Here is a 19,081-nt window from a genome sequence, read left to right on the forward strand (position 1 = left end):
CAGCACCATAAAAGTTAGCATATCTACATCTCCGGCACATTCGCACCGGATAAATTATGTAAAATCGAAAACGACGCGAGATAAAATACAAAGACACACGAGTTAGTTGGAATCAATTATAATTACAGTATCGTAATCAGAACAATCACATCTGCGATCTGCAACAATGCAGCCGAATGCTTTTCACAAGCTTTTACTGCTGTTACCGCTCGCCTATCAACATACATCAAATGGTAATTTTGATCCCAGATCTAACTATATATGGGAACTGAGGAGTGATAAAAAGTGCATTACTTAGACCTCAATGGCAGGAAATAATAAAAAAGAAATATCTAGTTCTTAAATAGATCTGATATCGTATTTGTTAAAAATATTATCTTTGTTGGGTAAAATAGTTAAATCACTTTAAAACTTCTTTAATGAGACCTGAAATTATAAGTAAAAGTTGAAAGAAAAAATTCACTATCTACAAAAAAGGTTTTGTATATTTAAACTGAAGCAGAAAATTGTACCGGCTTTCGGCGAGCAGTCCATTTTCAGATATTTTTGTAAACTAGTGTAATTAATCATTCTGCCATACCTTGTTTGGGTTCCAGAAATGAGAGAGTCGCCCAATTCCGTCAAACGGTCTTGGCTAATAGGATTACCAGATGCTAGGTGTCCAAAAGAAAGTGAAAACGGCTCAGATGTTGTATTTTCTTCAATTTTAAACTTGCAGATCACAAAGAGGAAGCACATTGGAATTATGAGACGAACGGCCTAAATTGGGGAGGAATTTGTTCCTCGGGAGATAGACAATCGCCCATTTCTTTAAACGTTCAAAAAGTAAGTTAACAATTAAAGAAAAGTAATTTTAAATAAATAGTAAGTATACGTTTTAATATATACAAAAAGTGAACTATAACTTTAAAAATATAATGTTTTTTTGTACATGCGAAATTTCTATCTATAATGATTTAGCCGATCGGTCTTAAATTCCAGAGCAACAAACTAGCTTAAGTTGTAAATGAAGAAAAAAGCATTAAATTTAAAATTTGTATCACCAAATGTGTATTAATTATGCGAGCCAGACACGCGGCCTATTTTATATGCGCATCTATTAAGATACTTTTGATGCCAAACAAATTCGGTTAAGAATCAGTCAACATACCTAACAATTTAAATGACAATAAATTCTTTTATATCAAATGCTTTTAAAAGAAATACATAAAATGTGAAATTGGTGATACGGTAGTCTGGAAATTACAACCAGGAAATTCGATAACTTGACATTGATAGGCTCTATTCACCTAATTTGCCACTGAGTTTATATAAGTGTGATACCCTAATTGACATATGTAACCAAAAACGCTTCTCCAAATTGACAATCAAAAACTCTTTTAACGCCACTTTTTGCATTACAAGAGGTAATGATTGTGGAAAATTGAAGGGGCGAACCAGGCTAATTTATTTCAATAAATAATAGATTGTTATGCTTTCTGCCAGTCGCTTATCGTCCCATTACCTCGGATCACTTTCGGCAACTATGATGTAAAGTTAAGGGGGCCAATCACTATTGAAAATAATGGCCATACAGGTGGGTTGTCTTTTGAAAAATAGCAAATTGTTTATAACGAAGAGCAACTAATAATAATTATTTGGCAGCTCACATGGAAATTCCCGAAACGGCTAACGGCAACAGACCCTTCATAACCGGCGGTCTGCTAAAAAATCGGTATGTGGCCGATGGTCTACACTTCCACTGGGGATCCCCCGATTCCCGTGGATCCGAGCATTCCATTAACAAACAGCGATTCGACGTGGAAATGCACATTGTTCACCGAAATGCCAAATACAAAGATATCGATGAGGCAAAAGAGAAGAAAGATGGATTGGCTGTCATCGGTGTAATGCTGAAAATCGTAAAGGTAATTTAGCTACATCTAAATTAATTTTAAATGTGTATCGTATCAAAGGTTAATGCACGGAAAATCACGGTTCTCTTGCCACTTTCATTATCTTTAATGACGTGATAAAGCAGTCAAGTTCGGCCGAAATGAAAATCTACACCGTAGAACTAAATTTGCCGGAGAAAAAAGAACGTGTCATTACGTCAAAGTTAGATGACTGTTCTCTTCTTTTTGTTTTTTTAAATGAATCAATTTTTTATTTCAAAGCACAAACTTTAAGATCAAAGATGGGCTTGACTAAATGTAAACAATATTTATGGTCTTCAAAACACTTATATATTTGTAAACATTGTTCTACAGAATCCCAATCGCATATTTCCGGGCTTAAGCAAGGTAATGAGTGCATTGCCGAGAGTTACGAAGTATAAAGCGAAAACGACTATTCCGGGCGGCTTAAGTTTGGGTCAGATGCTTGGAAATCTGAATCCCCGGGACTTCTTCACCTACCGGGGATCCCTGACCACGCCCCTTTGCGAGCAGGTTGTCACCTGGATGGTGTTCTCCCAAGTCCTGCCCGTATCCTATTCATCGGTATCGAAGTTCTGGAAAATGCGAGACTCCGAGGGACACAGGCTTATCAACAATTTCCGGACCATCCAACCGCGAAATGGGCGACCTGTCTTCTACAGAGTCGGAAAAGATCTGAGTGGTGCCTACCTGGGAAAGTGATTGTATTATAGTTGGACTTAAGTTCTGTATTTATTTTAGTTGTGTAAGGCAAATAAATTATTATTATACTTGTTAACCCTGATTTACAGTTTGAAGACAAACAGTTGCAAAACTATCCGCTCCAATTTCTTTTCAGCTCGACGTACATACATATGTATTTACACCCCACCTGAACTAAAAAAAATATCGTCGTATTAGCGATCCGTTTCAGTTGTTTGACGTCCGCAGCCGCAGAAGCAATAAAGATAACACATTTTCCGCATATTCGCATCGGATTAATGATGTAAAATCGAAAACGACGCGAGATAAAATACAAAGAAACACGCTTCTGTTGAAATCAATTATAATTATAATATCTTAATCATAACAATCACATCTCCGATCATCAACAATGCTGGCAAATGTTTTTCACAAGCTTTTTCTTTGGCTTCCGTTCGCGTATCACCATACAACAAATGGTAATTAAGGTCCCAGAACTGTGGAAACTTGTGTTATTTTAAGGAGTGATAAAGGGCGCACAAACTAATTTTGAACGACTGCAAGCTGTTAAAAAATTAAACAAGAATAAGTTATTAATTAGTTCATTCAGTCACGGTTAATATGCATTTTAAATCAATTTTTTGTTGGTTGTTAAAATAAGTACATCAGATCTGCGTCAAAAAAAATCCTAATATTTATTAAGATTTTTAAAAAATACATTTTTGATAGTTTTTTTGGATCAGTGGATAAAAAAGGCATTTGCTTGGATCCCTAAAAGAGGGATTACGAGATGCATGGTTGTTTAACTAAGTATCTCCCTTCATTTGAAACCTGTAGGTGCGGATTGGAATTACCTGACGAATGGAAAGACATGGACTGACCTTTGTGCCACAGGAAAACAACAATCGCCAATTGCGTTTGATATACAAAAAGTAAGCTATAAACTAAATAAATAAGAAGTATCAGGAATTCGCTCAAGGATAATTTATTTCTGTCTTCCAGACGCTCGAACTGAAATCACCTCGGATATATTTCGGAAACTATAATGTTCAGTTGAAGGGGCCAATATTTATTAAAAATAATGGTCATTCAAGTAAGTTATTATAAGTAAAACAGTTTTCAACGGTTTGGAAACTAATTAATATATGTGTTTTTTGCAGTTGTCATGGACATACCGGCCACGATTAATGGACAGCAACCCTTTATAACCGGTGGTCGTTTGAAAGGTCGTTACTTGGCCAAGGGTCTACACTTCCATTGGGGATCCCCCAATTCCAACGGATCCGAACATACGATTAACAATCGTCGATACGACGCAGAAATGCATATTGTCCATCGAAATTGTAAATACATCGATATCATTGATGCTGCCGAGAAAGAAGACGGATTGGCTGTTATTGGTGTTTTGTTAGAAATAGTAAAGGTTGTATACCCCTAACTATATATTTTTTAAAAACCGTCAAGCTAATCAATTTAACCACAGGAACCCATTGCCATACCTTCGGGCTTAACCAAAGTTATTAATGCAGTCATAAAGATCCATATGGATGAATCCAACACGACTATTCCGGCCGGATTTAGTTTGGATGAGATGATTGGGAATGTTGACCACAATGACTTTCTGTCCTACGACGGATCACTGACCACACCCTTTTGCCATGAGGCTGTCAGCTGGACTGTTTTCACCCAAATACTGCCCGTGTCTTTTTCAATGGTATCAAAGCTCTGGAAGTTAAGAGACCATTGGAACAACCCGATGATCAACAATTTTCGGGCTATTCAAGACTTAAATAATAGACCTGTGTATCATCGATGTGGACGCGCTTGAATAAGTCTCTATTAATTCATACACTGTAAAATAAATATGTTTAAGAAAAGAATTTATTGACTTGCATTAATCCATTTGGTTAGAAATTGAAAATTATGCAACAGTTAGGTCATAAGCAAATACCAAGTTTTTACAGTTGCAGCTGGTTTGAGTTTGGCTCAAGTTGTTACCACAGCTGTTACAATTCGATCTATAAAACTGACATAGAAAGATACCTTAATTGGTGAAAGAAGATTCAAATTTCTCTTGAAAACTTTCCGAATTTTAGTCTGTCATTTATAAGTCATATCTAAATGTTTTTTAAATGCATATACTTGAACTATATGCAAGGAAATTGGTTGTATAAAAATGGGTAAGTAATTCGGCCGTCGCTTTAAGGAAAGCTTTTACTGTAGAATATTAGAGAATTCAACCACAAACTCGTAGAGGTACGCCACTTCAAAATCGGGATTAAGTTCTCAAAGTTATGGAACTTAGATGTCAAGTTTTGGGTTCCCATTCTGGGAGCCATTGGAAATACGGAAAAATCGGACATGAAAATAGGTTAAAATTTTGACCCTCGTATAAAAGAAATATTTGAATGTAGATTATTAGAGAATTCAACCACAAGCTCATTGACGTATGCCACTTCGAAATCGGGATCCAATTACCCAAATTATGGATATTAGAAGTCTCATTTTGGGTTCCCATTCTGGGATCCATTGGAAATTCGGAAAAATCGGACATGAAAATGGGTTAAAATTTCGACCCTTGTATAAAAGAAATATTTGAATTTAGATTATTACAGTATTCAACCACAAACTCATAGAGGTATGCCACTTCGAAATCGGGATCCAATTACCCAAGTTATGGATATTAGAAGTATAATTTTGGGTTGTCACTCTGGAATCCATTGCAAATTCGGAAAAATCGGACATGAAAGTGGGTTAAAATTTTGACCCTCGTATAAAAGAAATATTTGAATGTAGATTATTAGAGAATTCAACCACAAACTCATAGAGGTATGCCACTTCGAAATCGGGATCCAATTACCAAAGTTATGGAATTCAGAAGTCTAGTTTTGGGTTCCCATTCTGGGAGCCATTGGAAATACGGAAAAATCGGACATGAAAATGGGTTAAAATTTTGACCCTCGAACAAAAGAAATATTTGAATGAAGATTATTAGAGAATTCAACCACAAACTCATAGAGGTATGCCACTTCGAAATCGGGATCCAATTACCAAAGTTATGGAATTCAGAAGTCTAGTTTTGGGTTCCCATTCTGGGAGCCATTGGAAATACGGAAAAATCGGACATGAAAATGGGTTAAAATTTTGACCCTCGTACAAAAGAAATATTTGAATGTAGATTATTAGAGAATTCAATCACAAACTCATAGAGGTATGCCACTTCGAAATCGGGATCCAATTACCAAAGTTATGGAATTCAGAAGTCTAGTTTTGGGTTCCCATTCTGGGAGCCATTGGAAATACGGAAAAATCGGACATGAAAATGGGTTAAAATTTTGACCCTCGTACAAAAGAAATATTTGAATGTAGATTATTAGAGAATTCAACCACAAACTCATAGAGGTATCCCACATCAAAATTGACATTCGATTACCCATGTTATGAAATTTAGAAGTCTAGTTTTGGGTTCCCATTCTGGGAGCTATTGGAAATACGGAAAAATCCGACATGAAAATGGGTTAAAATTTCGACCGTCGTATAGAAAAAATATTTGAATGTAGATTATTAGAGAATTCAACCACAAACTCATAGAGGTATCCCACAGCAAAATCGAGATCCAATTACCCAAGTTATGGGATCTAGAAGTGCAGTTTGGGCTTCCATTCGGAAAATTCGAACATGAAAATGGGTTTAAAACGTGACCTTCGTTAAAAAATAAACTAGAGTGTAGACTATTAGAGAATTCAATCACAAACTCAAGATATATAATTTAGAAGTGCAGTGATAGGTTCCCAGTCTGAAAGCCAGTACAAGATAAAGGCTAAATAAATTTACTTTTATCTAGACGGATTTCCAGACGTTTACAGGCAATTAAGCCATAACATAAATACTTTGATAAGCTTTTATTAGCTTTTTGTTATTTTAATAAATAGTAACAAAAAGACATTACATTTAAAAATATTTCCAATACTTCCTTTAGTGAATTTAAGGAATCCCAGCAAAATTTTAATGGGCTGAAAATCTGTGAATGATAAAGTTTGTGTGATTTTCCCTGAATACAAACCTAACTCAAGCTTAGAGTCGTTAGTCTATTTCCGAGGTTCTGATAAATAGTGCACTGATTCACGTTGTTTGGAAACTAACCATAGCAATGATTCAAGTGATTTGATGGCGCTCCTCCTTCTTGTACCATTTAATTCTGAGTCAGAGCAATCAGGGATTCTTCGATCTATCTACAGTGTAAAACGAATGTGAACGGGGAACAGGATTCATTAATTACAAGCTCAGTGTCTTGGCCACAGTCAAACTCAATTATCAAGCTGGTTTGGCATCCGAAAAGCTGTAAACCCATTTGCAATTCGAATGTAAATTGCGCCCATAGGCTAGAGCTAAGCTGATTGCGCTTATCAGCCTCTTATGCACACCCATTTAGAAATTATTGCAATTTTCACCCGGTTTCGCTGGTATAAATGGTCCTGATCGGAACCGAGAAGCTCACAGTCTGGCTGGAATCGCCAACAGGAACAGATCTGAAAGTAGTTATACAAAGTTCTGCACTGAAAATGTTCTTCTTTAATTGTTGGTGGCTGCTGGCCATTTCTGGATGCACCTTTGCCTATATAGGTGAGTTGCTTAAAACCTTAGTTTTGGCAGATTAATTTGTGGAATAAATATGCAGAGATACCGGAGTCCTATCTGGCTGCTATTAGGCAGGATCGTGCCGATGACCAGTCGGCGGGAGAGTACAACTACGATGAGCAGGGTGATGACTGGACGGGAACCTGCCAAACTGGGGAGAAGCAGTCACCCATAGACTTGATTTTTGAAGATGTAAGTTTTTAGTAAATGAAGGGTGGTTTGGAAATGACTGCACTTAGGAAATCACTTATAAAGATTTTTAAGGTTTTTAGTATATAACAAGGTTACCAATTTCTTATTTTTGTAGTCTAAAATAGTCTCCATTCCTCGCTTGCGGTTCCAAAATTATGACCAGCCCTTGCAAACGCCACTTGTAATTGTAAATAATGGACACACAGGTAAGAACTTCTGAAAGTACCCAAATTATGATTATTCTGTCTATTTTTATGGTTAGCTAACATGGTTATACCTCCCACTCGAGGTGGGCAGCGGGCCTCTATAAATGGCAGTCTCTTGCCCGGAAACTTCGAGGTTCAGAGCGTACACTTCCATTGGGGATCGCGGAATTCCAAGGGATCGGAACATGCCATCAACTTCCAGCGTTACGATGTGGAAATGCATATTGTCCATAAGAACACCATATACAACACAATGGGCGAGGCAACGCAGCATTCCGATGGTCTGGCTGTTTTGGGGGTAATGTTTAGGGCCACTGCCAATCCTACTCAAGGCTCTCGGCTCTATGGACTGAACAAGATCTTTAACCGGCTGCCGAGAATCGTGCAATATAACTCAAATGCTACGATAACTGGAAGACTGACAGTTGGCCAGTTGTTGGGAAACATTGTGACAGGAGAGTTTTTCACTTATAATGGTAAGATGAGTGTATCTTATAAGGATCGCTGATATATTATTTTTTATTTCAGGATCTCTGACCACACCAGATTGTGCCGAAGCCGTAACGTGGACCGTTTTCCCCGACGTTCTTGACTATCCACGTCGTCAGATCGAAAAACTCTGGAACCTCATGGACTCACGGAAAAAACCTTTGATCGACAACTATCGCAACATTCAGGACACCAATGATAGAGATGTATATTACCGAACCATTTAATAAAAAAATATAATTAACAATTTGCAAATTGATTCATCAAGTTTGTGGTAAAGTTTCTGAAAGTGGTATAGTGGATTATTAAAATATTATGTAGACAACTTCAGGAAACGCCTTATACGGCACCCTTGTGTTACTGAGATTACGACATTTAATTAACAAATTTGTATAAAAAAATCAGCTCAATTGAAAACAAGTTTTTGCAATCCCATTTGTGCGAGTTCCGGTGCTTGGGACTCCTGTTTGTTTTGGCAATAACTCATTTTTGTGTTGAAAGCTTGTTAGCCCAGGTCAGGAAAGTGTTATGTGGCATTATTCACGAATATGACATTTTAATCTCCTACTAAAAAAAAGAGAAACGAAATGAAGCTTTAAAGGTTGTTTTTTAGCAGTCAGCTTTGTACGGTGTGCAGCTTCCGCCTAAAAGTTGGCTATACTTTATGGAGTTTTAGTTATAACTTGGCCAAAATGTGGTTTGCTGCGAAAAGGATAATTGTTCTGGTCAATTGACTTCCCGAACTAACTATCCCCACTGTTGAATCTTTGGGATATAATGGGTATATGGACAGTGAATTGTAACACTTCGTATTGAAACAATTAATTACTCAATCAGTATAAAACATACAATTTGTATAATTGTACGTAAATATTGAGACAGGAAGTCTAATGCAAATATTGAGAATCAATTTAGCAGGGGTCCTTATGGGGGAAGTCCCCTGCTCGAATCGAAACATCCGGTGCGGAAGTGGGTGGAGAGGAAAGAATTCGCTTGGCTTGAGCTTTTGTCTGGATATGACAGATTTACTGCGCCATATATACGTTTATTTCCCGCGAAGAGATATGGCAAACTATTGGCACCGAAATCGGCAAAGAGTGGGGCCGGGTGCGGTGGAAAAGGTGAGGCCGAGTTAAAGGACAAGTCAGCATCGATGTTACTCATACGCAGTGTGCACCAGACACGCAAAACGCGCATACGCACCGTAGACAATTTGCATTTGCCATTTTCACTGCACCCTCGTTCTCGCTTTTGACTGTCGTTTTTCGCGACTCGCTGCGCATTGCATTTTTCACATTTTTCATTTCCGTTTCCGTTTGCTGCCTCAAAAAGAGAGAAGAATAGCCCCCTTCCTGCCCGTTCCTCGATTTTCTGCTCTTTGTGCGTTTATCTCGGCCGAATGCCTTCCCCGTTTCCCTCCTGTCGCCTGCTTATTTGCAGATTAATTTGGTCCCACACCCACCTGGGGAGCAATTTGTCGCACAATCCTTTGTCGCCCCCGAAACCCCCTCTTATCCAGACAAAAATGTGCCATTTCCGTCCGTGTCAATCGCTTTTCCACGCAGACTTTATTCGTGGATCGACAAGTCCTCTCCGCCTGTTCAGCACATATTGGCTTTGGCATATTACCTGTATGCTTGGATTGGTCGTACCTCTTTTTTAAAGCCACAGGTTATCGGCTGTTTCAAGTTTTGTTTTAAGACTTAAAACCATTCTCAAACTTTAAAAAATTGTTTCATTGTAGTTATTATATCGTTTGCTGCTTCAAAATAAAATTCATTACTTTTTAATGTTATTCGTAGATATTAATGTTTGTTTAGCTTAAATAATTTGTATGTATTTTAATTCCATTCCAGTTGTTAAGTACAGGAATGCCTTATATGTCATCATCATCATATGACAGACATCATTGCTATCAAAATACCTTTAAAGCCAAGCTCTAATTAAATACTTCCTGAAACTTGTCTTGGCCTAATCCTAAGCATTTTTAATCATTTCAGAGCTTGGGGCTAGCAAAATCTTAATTTCTATGGACACCACCGAAACGTGTCCTTCATTTGCCCACGCAGCTCATAATCCAGCATGTTTTTTTGGGAGTCACAAACAAGGACACAACTTTGTACTGCTGCTGATGATGATGATGTTTCCGCTGGCTGACATTTAACGCACATTTAACTAATTTCGTTTTAAATTGTTGACAATTAAGGGAAATTGCCAAGACGAATCGAGAGCAGGTCGAACACCACGTGCCATGTCGCAGTTAATTTGTTGGCAATAAGTTGGAGCACCAGGCCTAATTACAACAACACGCACGACATGACTGCGAAATTTTCATTAAAATCGGCCCGTACTCGCAAGGACAATGCCAGTTGCAATGGAGTCCTTGGATCAGGAGCCCTTTCGTCTGGCACTGGGCCGAGCTGCCTGGTGGATACCCAATCCCGGAAGGGCAGCACCCAACCACACCACTCAACATCCCAACCACTTACCTGGAACTTCCGCGGAGGATACGCGAAAATTGTCATTTGCCGCCGCTTTAAAGGATTTGCTACAGAACCTGTCGTTCCATTGTTACAGCAAATTAGTGGAGCCTGGTCGACGGATTCAAGAGCGGTAGGTGGTGGTTGGCCACATCCGGATGGCCCTTTTCAATTAGCATTAGCCATTACCCGAATCCGCCAGCCACACGGATAAAAAAATCATACATATTAAAATTTGTATGACTATAAGAAAAATCACAGAGACTTTTAAATCACTTACAAAAAGTGTCCAAAAGTGTGCCACAAAATATATTTAATCGGAAGTCATTTTGTCACTGCATACTTTCAGACACCTTTTAAATGTGAGTTAAAAATAATTTTAGAGTCACTTCCAGGTACTTTGATTGCATAATTGGTTCTTTTAGTTTAAATGATATAAAAAATCTACAAATTGGTGCTCATATCATATATTTTTTTTTCCGTGCACCCGCAGTTTCTTCTGGTTCATTTTCCACATAACCGCTTTGAGCGTTCTAATTGCATTCCTCTGGGGCACCTACACCAACGAACAGGAGGCCTTGGTGACGACTATGTACCACCCGATGTATCCTATTTGGAAGGTGGAGTTCCCGGCCATATCTGTTTGCAGCTTGAACCGCATATCGCAACGTGCGGCCTGGCAATATGCCCACAAACTGTAGATCTGGTTACGAAACTATACTTTTAAAGATTCCCTAAAATACCCTTTTCAATTGCAGTAGTGGCAAAGATCCAAAGCATCGCAATGCCAGTCATTTCTACGACCAACTGAAGGCCTTTATGTACATGTATTACGATCCCACGGATCTGGTGGATATAGATAATGCCCTTCGCTTTCAGAGCTTCTTGGACAAGTTTGATACGGGTGAAGAGGACCTCTTTTTCAATACCAGAAAGCGAATGCACTTTCTCACACCGAACTGTAGTGATATGTTTGTTAGCTGCAGAATTGCCGGGCGACTCTTCGACTGCATGGATCAGTTTGAGACAACCCTGACCAGTCATGGTTACTGCTGCACTTTTAATTATGATGGGAGGTAAGAAATAATGTACAACCTATCCAAATTGAAGCACTATCGTTTCTGTAGATGAGTGGTAAGATGTAATATGTTTTGAAGTACATAAATCCGGCTTGAAGGATCAGTTTCTTAATTGAAATGGGACTTTTAGTTGACATTTAAATAATATTTCCCCAGATATGTCAATAAGAGGGACTTTAGGCAGCGATACTTTGGCCCCGACATGGGATTGGTTTTGACTCTTAAATCGGACCCCAGAGACAACTTCTATAAGATAAATGGTCACAATGGGTTTGTGGTGGGTAGATAAATGTAATAGAACCTGTTGTTTAATTAGCGAGCTTAGATCTCCATTTACGAGCCTCACAGCTATCCGGATCCCTACTCCGGGGGCGTGGCAGAACGCGTGGCCGAAACGGGCTTTAACACCTTGCTTCCAGTACGAGCCAAGATATTTGAAACTCTTCCTGAAGCGCGAAGTATGAGCCCATCCGTGGTAGGTTCCATTTAAATATACTTTATTTATTTAAATTAAATTCTCATTTTTTCTTGAAATGCAGCGCAAGTGCCTGTTTGAGAATGAGATGCCGTGGATCTTTGCCCGTCATTATACCTTCAGTAAGTGCATTTCGGCTTGCAGGGCGCAAAGTGTCGTCAGTTTGTGCGAGTGCGTTCCGTTCAGCCTGCCCCACAGATATATCGATGGGAACGAGAAGCGAATCTACTGCACACTGCAGCACCTGGCTTGTCTCAAGCGCTACGAGTGTGGGTTTTAAGTGGAGTTAATCGCGAATTCATTGAATAAATGTCTCCTTTACCCCTCCATCCATCCAGTCAAGTGGTTGAACGTCATCACCAGTCGCGAGAATGTGACGGGTCTGGAGCACGAGCTGCAGGACGCCCTCTTCTGCCCGCTCTGCCTGGCCTCCTGCACGGAGACCCGGTACAGTGTCCGTGGAGCCATGACTCTGGGCCTGCCCACTCCCAATCCGACCAAGGGTCCAGCGTAAGTCCACTGGCCAAAGCGGATTCAGTGCGGTGCGAATTGCGACTCCGTTGTGCCTCCGATTCATTTACCATGCCAGGCTTGCTTTTCAATTTCCATAAGGAGCCATTCGATGGCCCAACTCCTATCGAATTGAAAGCTGCAGTGTTGCCCATTTGGCTTATTTGTTGAAGGTTATAATTTAACTCTATTTCTATGTTTCTATAAACTAATTAACGTTATTATTGTTGATTAAATTTTGAAATTAGACTATTGTATAACAGAATATGATTTTGGGTCTAAAGAATTCGCGTTTTAGTTTTTGGAATCATTAAAGGTGGCTTAAAGTATACATTGACAATATGGTGCTTTTGATAAGAATCCACAAATCTTCTGGACTTCAAACATTGTGTTGCATACTTTTAGACATCTTTATAGGTGATTTCCAGATAATTTTAAGAATTTGTTGTGATTATTTCACCCTTTAACCCCATATGTTTATAATATTCTGCCAGCACTGGCGGGGTGCCCTGACTCCTTGCCATCGTAAAAGATTTTCATTTTGCAGGCGAAGCAATCCAGGACCACGTGCCAATAACAGTTACGGCCCAAGATTCAGTCCCGGATCCGGAAAGGTCCCCGTGCACAGCCCATCCTCCCCCGCCGAACTGGCCGTGGTTCGTATTTATTTTGCCGAAACGCACATTCAATACTTTCGCCAGATTATTAAGTGTGCCTGGTACGAGACCTTCAGTGAGTATTTGGCAGGGAAGCCCTGGTCGTTTTGCATATCTCACCCACCATTTATGTGTGTGTTCCCCGTGCCAGGTATAATTGGCAACATCTGCGGCATTATAGCCGGTTTCTCGCTGATTGGCATCTGCGAGCTGTTGTTTTTTCTAGCCAAACAATTATGGCAGGCCTGCCGCGCGGAACTTCGGGCCGATCTCGCCCACATCCACGTCCAAGTCCGGACGCAGGTAGCGGAACCGGAAGCGGAGCGGCCGATGAAGTTGTTTATTTTGCCGTAATTGAGCGGGATGCATCGTTAACTTTAAAGCCCACTGATTTTTATGCACATCCTTCGGACCCTATGTGTACCAACCTCCCAAGCAACTCGAGTGCACTTACTTTGCATTGTCACATAAAAATAAACAGAACTCACGTACGATTGCCAATTGGCGAGGTTGCCAAAAAGGCCCAGACGGTGACATTAGCGCCGGCCAGTTGCCACATTTCCCGGCTGGCCAGTTGCCCGAATGGGGCAGGGGTCACTCGACCAGTTATGGACCACAGAGCTCGAAAGAAGAAGTCGCACAGGAAAAAATAATTATTTCTAAATATTGTCACAGATATACGATAGTCCAGGGTGCCACAAAAGTCTTTAAAAATCACATCCATATAAAGGTGCCTAAAAGTATGCAACCAAATATTTTGATTGTTTTAATTGCATACTTTTAGACACCTTAATAAGTGATTTAAAGCCCCTAGAAACTATTGTTTCATTTTTGGGGCTTGATAAATGCAATTTGGTGTTAAAATAAAATACGTAAACTGTTTAAAAATATATCTTAGATGTTTTTCCACACATTACATATAATTAAACCCAAGAAAGGGATGTATAATCCAGAAATAAATTATTGTATCACCTTTTCTTTCCGTGCAGCACTTACAATCAGCATTATCTTTTATTTTGTCGTATGCAGAGTTGGCAGAAAAAAAAGGAACACCCAGGAGCAAACAAAATGCGGCGCACCAGCTGCCCGAAATCAATGTGGCAAAATTGAGTATAAAGTCAAGGGAAGGCCACTCCATCGTTTGCGACAATTACAATTTCAATTATTCTTCTCGAATTACTTTTATCTGCCGGAGTAATTTATTGCCAGCTCATGGGAAAATAAGCAAATTTCTGTTTACTTATTCAGCAAGGGGAAATGTTTTGTGTGGAACCCTCTTCTTCCAGATAGACAAGTGATTTGAGGCTTCATTAAAGCCTCACCTCATGGAATCTTCGGCGGGTTTTAACTTTTGCCAATTCTTTTGCACAAAAGCACCGAAATAATACGGACAGACAACGGGCCGTATGTATGCAAATTTGCCAGAGAAATTGAAATGATTTTCCATTGAATCTGTTCGCCAGTTGTTGACTTTGCCAAGCATAAAACTGCCTAAAAATTGCAAAAAATTTAAATGAAACGCATTCGATGGAGAGAAAACAACCGAGCGATATCCGGAAAGCATTGTTAAACAAAGGAGTGTGGGTCTGGAATGGAGGGGGAAAAAACGAGGCAAAGAAATCAGCAGGACTGCCGGCTTTCATCTCTGGCTTCGTTCCGAGCCGTAGTATTATCGCACAATACAATATGTATATTGGATTATTTCGTTTGTGCGAGCTTGGCCAGGGATGCCAGATACCGGAGACCAGACTCCGACTCCTGGAACTCCAGGTGGGTGGCACTAATCCTCCCCCGTATAGAATTTCAACCAATAACAGAAATATGCGAACAAAATCAAAAATACTTCTATGATTTTTTCAATCCCAGTCCCAGCCCCCTTCCTCTGCTTATTTTTTCTACGTACTACTTTCACTCCCCTCAGGGAGCTGAAGTTTTTAATTGAATTCTCCATGGAGAGCGGAGTTTGGTGCTTCACTGCTTTTTGTAAGTTTCACGCCAAGTAACTGCATCAAAAGTGCAAAAAGTTGGAATTGAATGAGCCCAGGTGAGTTGGTGAGATTAAAGGAGTGGCGTCCTAATAAGGAAATTACGGGGATATGTAGAGCACTAACTTTATTATCAGCGAAAAGGATGCGTTGGGAAAATTTTTAATGGGATTGCAGGTGGGCGGAGTCAAGGAACTCAACGACTGACACAATTTGCACAGAATGTGTTTTTAATTATGTTGGAAATAAAATCAAGAGTGTCTCTACAAACGGGGAGATTTATTTGCAAATTAAAATTTGTTGGGCTTATAATTTGGGTATTAAAATGCTCTACTTTATGCAGTTTAACATTTTTGTCTACCTTAAAATCCTGTTTTGTAAACACTTTTGTATAAATATCACAATTTACAGTACAGTTGTGTTAGTGTAAAAAGAATGTGTGGTCCTAAAGATAGAGAAAGTTAGCCTTAAATCAGTAGCAAACTGTGTTGCCTTGAATTCCCCTAGTGCATAATCCATGAGCCTTTCATCCAACCCACCGGCCCCCTTCATTCCATTTCCACTTTACCATTTTCGACACATAAATAAAGCTAAACATCTTTTGTGGCCTTATGGGGTTAAGCTAAGAGGATAACCCCTCGACGAAAGCCAATGAGCGGAGGTCCCTGCCCAAGCCCCCTGTCGTCCTGTGAATGGTGCCCAAAATCCTGCAACCCATTTAAAGCACTTTGCCGCTCCTCTAGTTCAACTCGGTGTCCTGGCTTCCGTCCTTTTTTTTGCGTTTTGCCCCGCTTTTAAGCACTGCCAGAGATGTCAAGCTCCCCGGCCGTTTAAGCTTTCAATTTCGCTGCTTTCGTGCAGAGTGTGTGAAACAATGGGGGTCAAGAGTGTAGCAATCATTACATTCTTATTCATCACTTTATAAGTTGGAGTTTTAAATCGTATAATCACTGTAAATAAAATATATTATTGAGTGATTTGATTTGAAGATAGTTCTGTTGATAAAATATCATTATCTCCAATTATCATAAATATATATATCATGCCTCATAATCATTAGGGGCTTGAAATCATAAATCATGAATAAAAATGTGTCTAGAAGTGTGCAACTATATATTTTGAGTTCTAAAGTGCGACCGATTCGTTTCGAAGGGAAGTTCATATTCCAATGCATACTTTTAGGCACCTTTATAAATGATTTAAAAACATGATTTATACCTTCACAACATTATTGAGCAATGATATCACAAAAGATATCCTCTAAATACTATCATATATTGGAAATGAAATATTTTCTAGGATACCTTTTGAACTACTGTTGTGTGCCCTGCTGTAGTTGGGTGTGTGACTCACCGGGTGGCGCTAAATTATTTAAAACGCGAGTGTCACGAGGCCGGAAGGCAGGGAAAGGGGCTCCTAACTCGGCTGTTTCGAGCAGTTTGCATTCGCATTCGCATTGTTCAAGTGCGTGTGTGCCAGCGAGCTTTTGGGCCGGTGTGTGTTTTAGCCAGTATTTATTTTTCGTCTACCCGTTGTCTGCTGCCTCGACGACGCTTTCATGAATAAACATGCAAACAAATTACTATACTCGACACTCGACAAACCCAAACAAAGGCAAAGCTCGCGCTTGCAAATTTAGCACCTGCGAACACAGTTTTTGTTTGGGCTCGCCGTTTTTTTTGTATTTTTATTCCGAGAGCGAGAGCCACCAAACAATGAAATGTAGGCTAAGATTTTAATAACAATTTTTGTGGTGATTTTATTTTCCCTGAGCTGTCCGAGCGCCATTCATAATTTCAGAGGAGGATTGGACAGCTCGTGACGGGGGGTAATCTCTTTCAGCATCGAGCTGCACATGCTCCATTGCATTTCTAAGCATGTCTAATGCTCGCTTGAATGGCTGGCTCAGTAGCTACTTCCATGGACTCAGCTTGCGTCAATAAGAAAAACTCACTCAAGCATTTTCCACCAGACAAGTTACAGTGGTGAAGGGGAAAAGAAGACTAGAAAAAAGTTCCAGGAAAATTAACTTGAATGGGGTAGAAAGACTTTGTTAAGTAATGGATACTCATCTTATTCGATCACGCATATATTTCCAATTGAGATAATTATGAAAAACCCGAGTCTTTAAAAGTTCGGATTAGGATTGCATTCAAGCTTCGTGTATGAAACCTATATGTACTTCTTAAAATATTTTAGCTTCCAAATGTAAATCCCATCTCACTCCACACCACTGTGCTAGGTGGCATCGTTAGAAAGGAGCTGAAATTTCAAATTCGGAGCTGTCAAAAATATTTGAAATGTTCTTAATGCATAACCCCCGCCCACTAGAAATCTCAGCGCCCCTTCCAGCGGCTAGACATCAATCAACACCTTCTACAGCTTGATTGACAGCTGCAGAGCGACAGCATGAAAAATAAATCTGTCATTTGCATTTCAAGTTCCGTTTGAAACCAATATCAATATAGTACTTGAAAATCGGCTCTTGTTGCCGTTGCTGTTATTATTGTTATTATTATTGCTGCCAAAGTCAATTTGTCAAAAACATGCCACGCCCCCAGCCAGCAGAGCCGCCCAAAGCAGATGCTTGTCAAAGCATTTCGTTCCATTTCAGGCCGTTTTGTTACGTTTCATTGGATTTTCTGTTTTCACTGCGGTCGCCGAATAAAGAAACGTACAGAAACAACGGGGGAAATCCCTCAATGTTTTCTTTCCAGCTTAAAAACCGATTTTCCCCCTGCTCCCTGCCCAAATGATATATGTAAATATAAATATGCGAGTGTGTATGATTTAAATGTATATGTTAAAACCGCATATTTAATTAATATAAAATAAATGATCGGGAAATAAATTACGTTTTTCGGCTGGCGGACAAAGTGGACAAGGACCTGGTTATAAATCGAATGCACCAGACCTGAAATGCTGGAATGAAAAATATTTGTTCACGGTTTTTGGCTTTAATGTTAACGCACTTCCCACTCCCTTCCGGCCAGACTATTTGTTTAAATCATACGGGAGTACTGAGGCATATTTGTTGTGACGGTTAAACGCTTTTGCAATTCTTTTATCTCCCCGCGTAGTCGGAGTCTCGCCGGTTAATTATTTTAAGCTTCTTCATTACAATGAGTTGAATGGCTGGGACCGCAGTATCTTGTACACATGCTTTCGCACAATATCTGGTGGATAAATGCAGCCTCATCCCGTGTCCTTTTTATCTGTAGGTGCGCGGATTCAATTATGTCCGCTGTGTAAAATCGCGTCGGTTGAACTCGCCTGTTCCGAAAATATTTATGCTTAATTAATGAAAAAACGCAATTAAAGGAATTTCATTGAAATTTTTATAAATGGACAAATATTCTTTTTATTATTTGGTTAATAGAAAGATATGGGATCAATAACTGGTTGGCTGTTTGAATTTTTGTGGGCTTGTGCAGTGGATGCAAACGGAAATTAAAAATATTTTCAAATTACTTTAGAGTTGTGGCTCTATTTTAATTGCTGAAGTTACTGCTATAAATGTGGCTTTAAAAAAAAAACTGTTTAGATCCACCATTGCCATTGAATCATGCTATAGAAAATGTTATCCAAAATTTGGTCTTTAGTTTTCAAGCTTAAGATATAGTTTTAAAGATCTTTGTAAGTCGCTTAAAATGGTGTGTTACTAACTAGTTGTAGGACATTTTTAAAGATTTGTTGCCCCTTTTAGCCTTCATTTTTTGTCCTCCCCCAGTTGCTTAACGCTTGCCTTAATTTAAACACATTTTAATTGCGAAA

At 39.3% G+C, this 19,081-nt stretch overlaps 4 protein-coding genes across 4 annotated transcripts; all 4 read left to right on the plus strand.

Annotated features, from left to right (window-relative positions):
* The first annotated feature begins 64 nt into the window (after window positions 1-64).
* LOC119562560 (carbonic anhydrase 2) lies at window positions 65-2,656 on the plus strand. The gene is made up of 5 exons (XM_037875766.1): window positions 65-233; window positions 719-825; window positions 1,486-1,576; window positions 1,645-1,907; window positions 2,250-2,656. Exons 1-5 carry the CDS (start codon window positions 167-169, stop codon window positions 2,616-2,618), a joined length of 897 nt encoding a protein of 298 aa, XP_037731694.1. The 5' UTR covers window positions 65-166; the 3' UTR covers window positions 2,619-2,656.
* A 187-nt stretch (window positions 2,657-2,843) lies between these two features.
* On the plus strand, window positions 2,844-4,440 carry LOC119561491 (putative carbonic anhydrase 3). The gene is made up of 5 exons (XM_037875145.1): window positions 2,844-3,076; window positions 3,435-3,529; window positions 3,600-3,690; window positions 3,758-4,020; window positions 4,081-4,440. The coding sequence occupies exons 1-5, from the start codon at window positions 3,010-3,012 to the stop codon at window positions 4,423-4,425; spliced, it is 861 nt and encodes a 286-aa protein (XP_037731073.1). The 5' UTR covers window positions 2,844-3,009; the 3' UTR covers window positions 4,426-4,440.
* A 2,668-nt stretch (window positions 4,441-7,108) lies between these two features.
* Window positions 7,109-8,349, plus strand: LOC119562387 (carbonic anhydrase 2). Its single transcript, XM_037875581.1, has 5 exons — window positions 7,109-7,220; window positions 7,276-7,427; window positions 7,543-7,633; window positions 7,690-8,109; window positions 8,162-8,349. Exons 1-5 carry the CDS (start codon window positions 7,160-7,162, stop codon window positions 8,347-8,349), a joined length of 912 nt encoding a protein of 303 aa, XP_037731509.1. The 5' UTR covers window positions 7,109-7,159.
* A 2,135-nt stretch (window positions 8,350-10,484) lies between these two features.
* On the plus strand, window positions 10,485-13,676 carry LOC119563479 (pickpocket protein 19). The gene is made up of 9 exons (XM_037876903.1): window positions 10,485-10,735; window positions 11,096-11,299; window positions 11,361-11,678; window positions 11,838-11,951; window positions 12,030-12,156; window positions 12,221-12,425; window positions 12,495-12,666; window positions 13,214-13,398; window positions 13,474-13,676. The coding sequence occupies exons 1-9, from the start codon at window positions 10,485-10,487 to the stop codon at window positions 13,674-13,676; spliced, it is 1,779 nt and encodes a 592-aa protein (XP_037732831.1).
* The last annotated feature ends 5,405 nt before the right edge of the window (window positions 13,677-19,081 follow it).

This window comes from Drosophila subpulchrella, chromosome 3R (genome assembly GCF_014743375.2).
Source record: "Drosophila subpulchrella strain 33 F10 #4 breed RU33 chromosome 3R, RU_Dsub_v1.1 Primary Assembly, whole genome shotgun sequence".
NCBI classification, from domain to species: domain Eukaryota; kingdom Metazoa; phylum Arthropoda; class Insecta; order Diptera; family Drosophilidae; genus Drosophila; species Drosophila subpulchrella.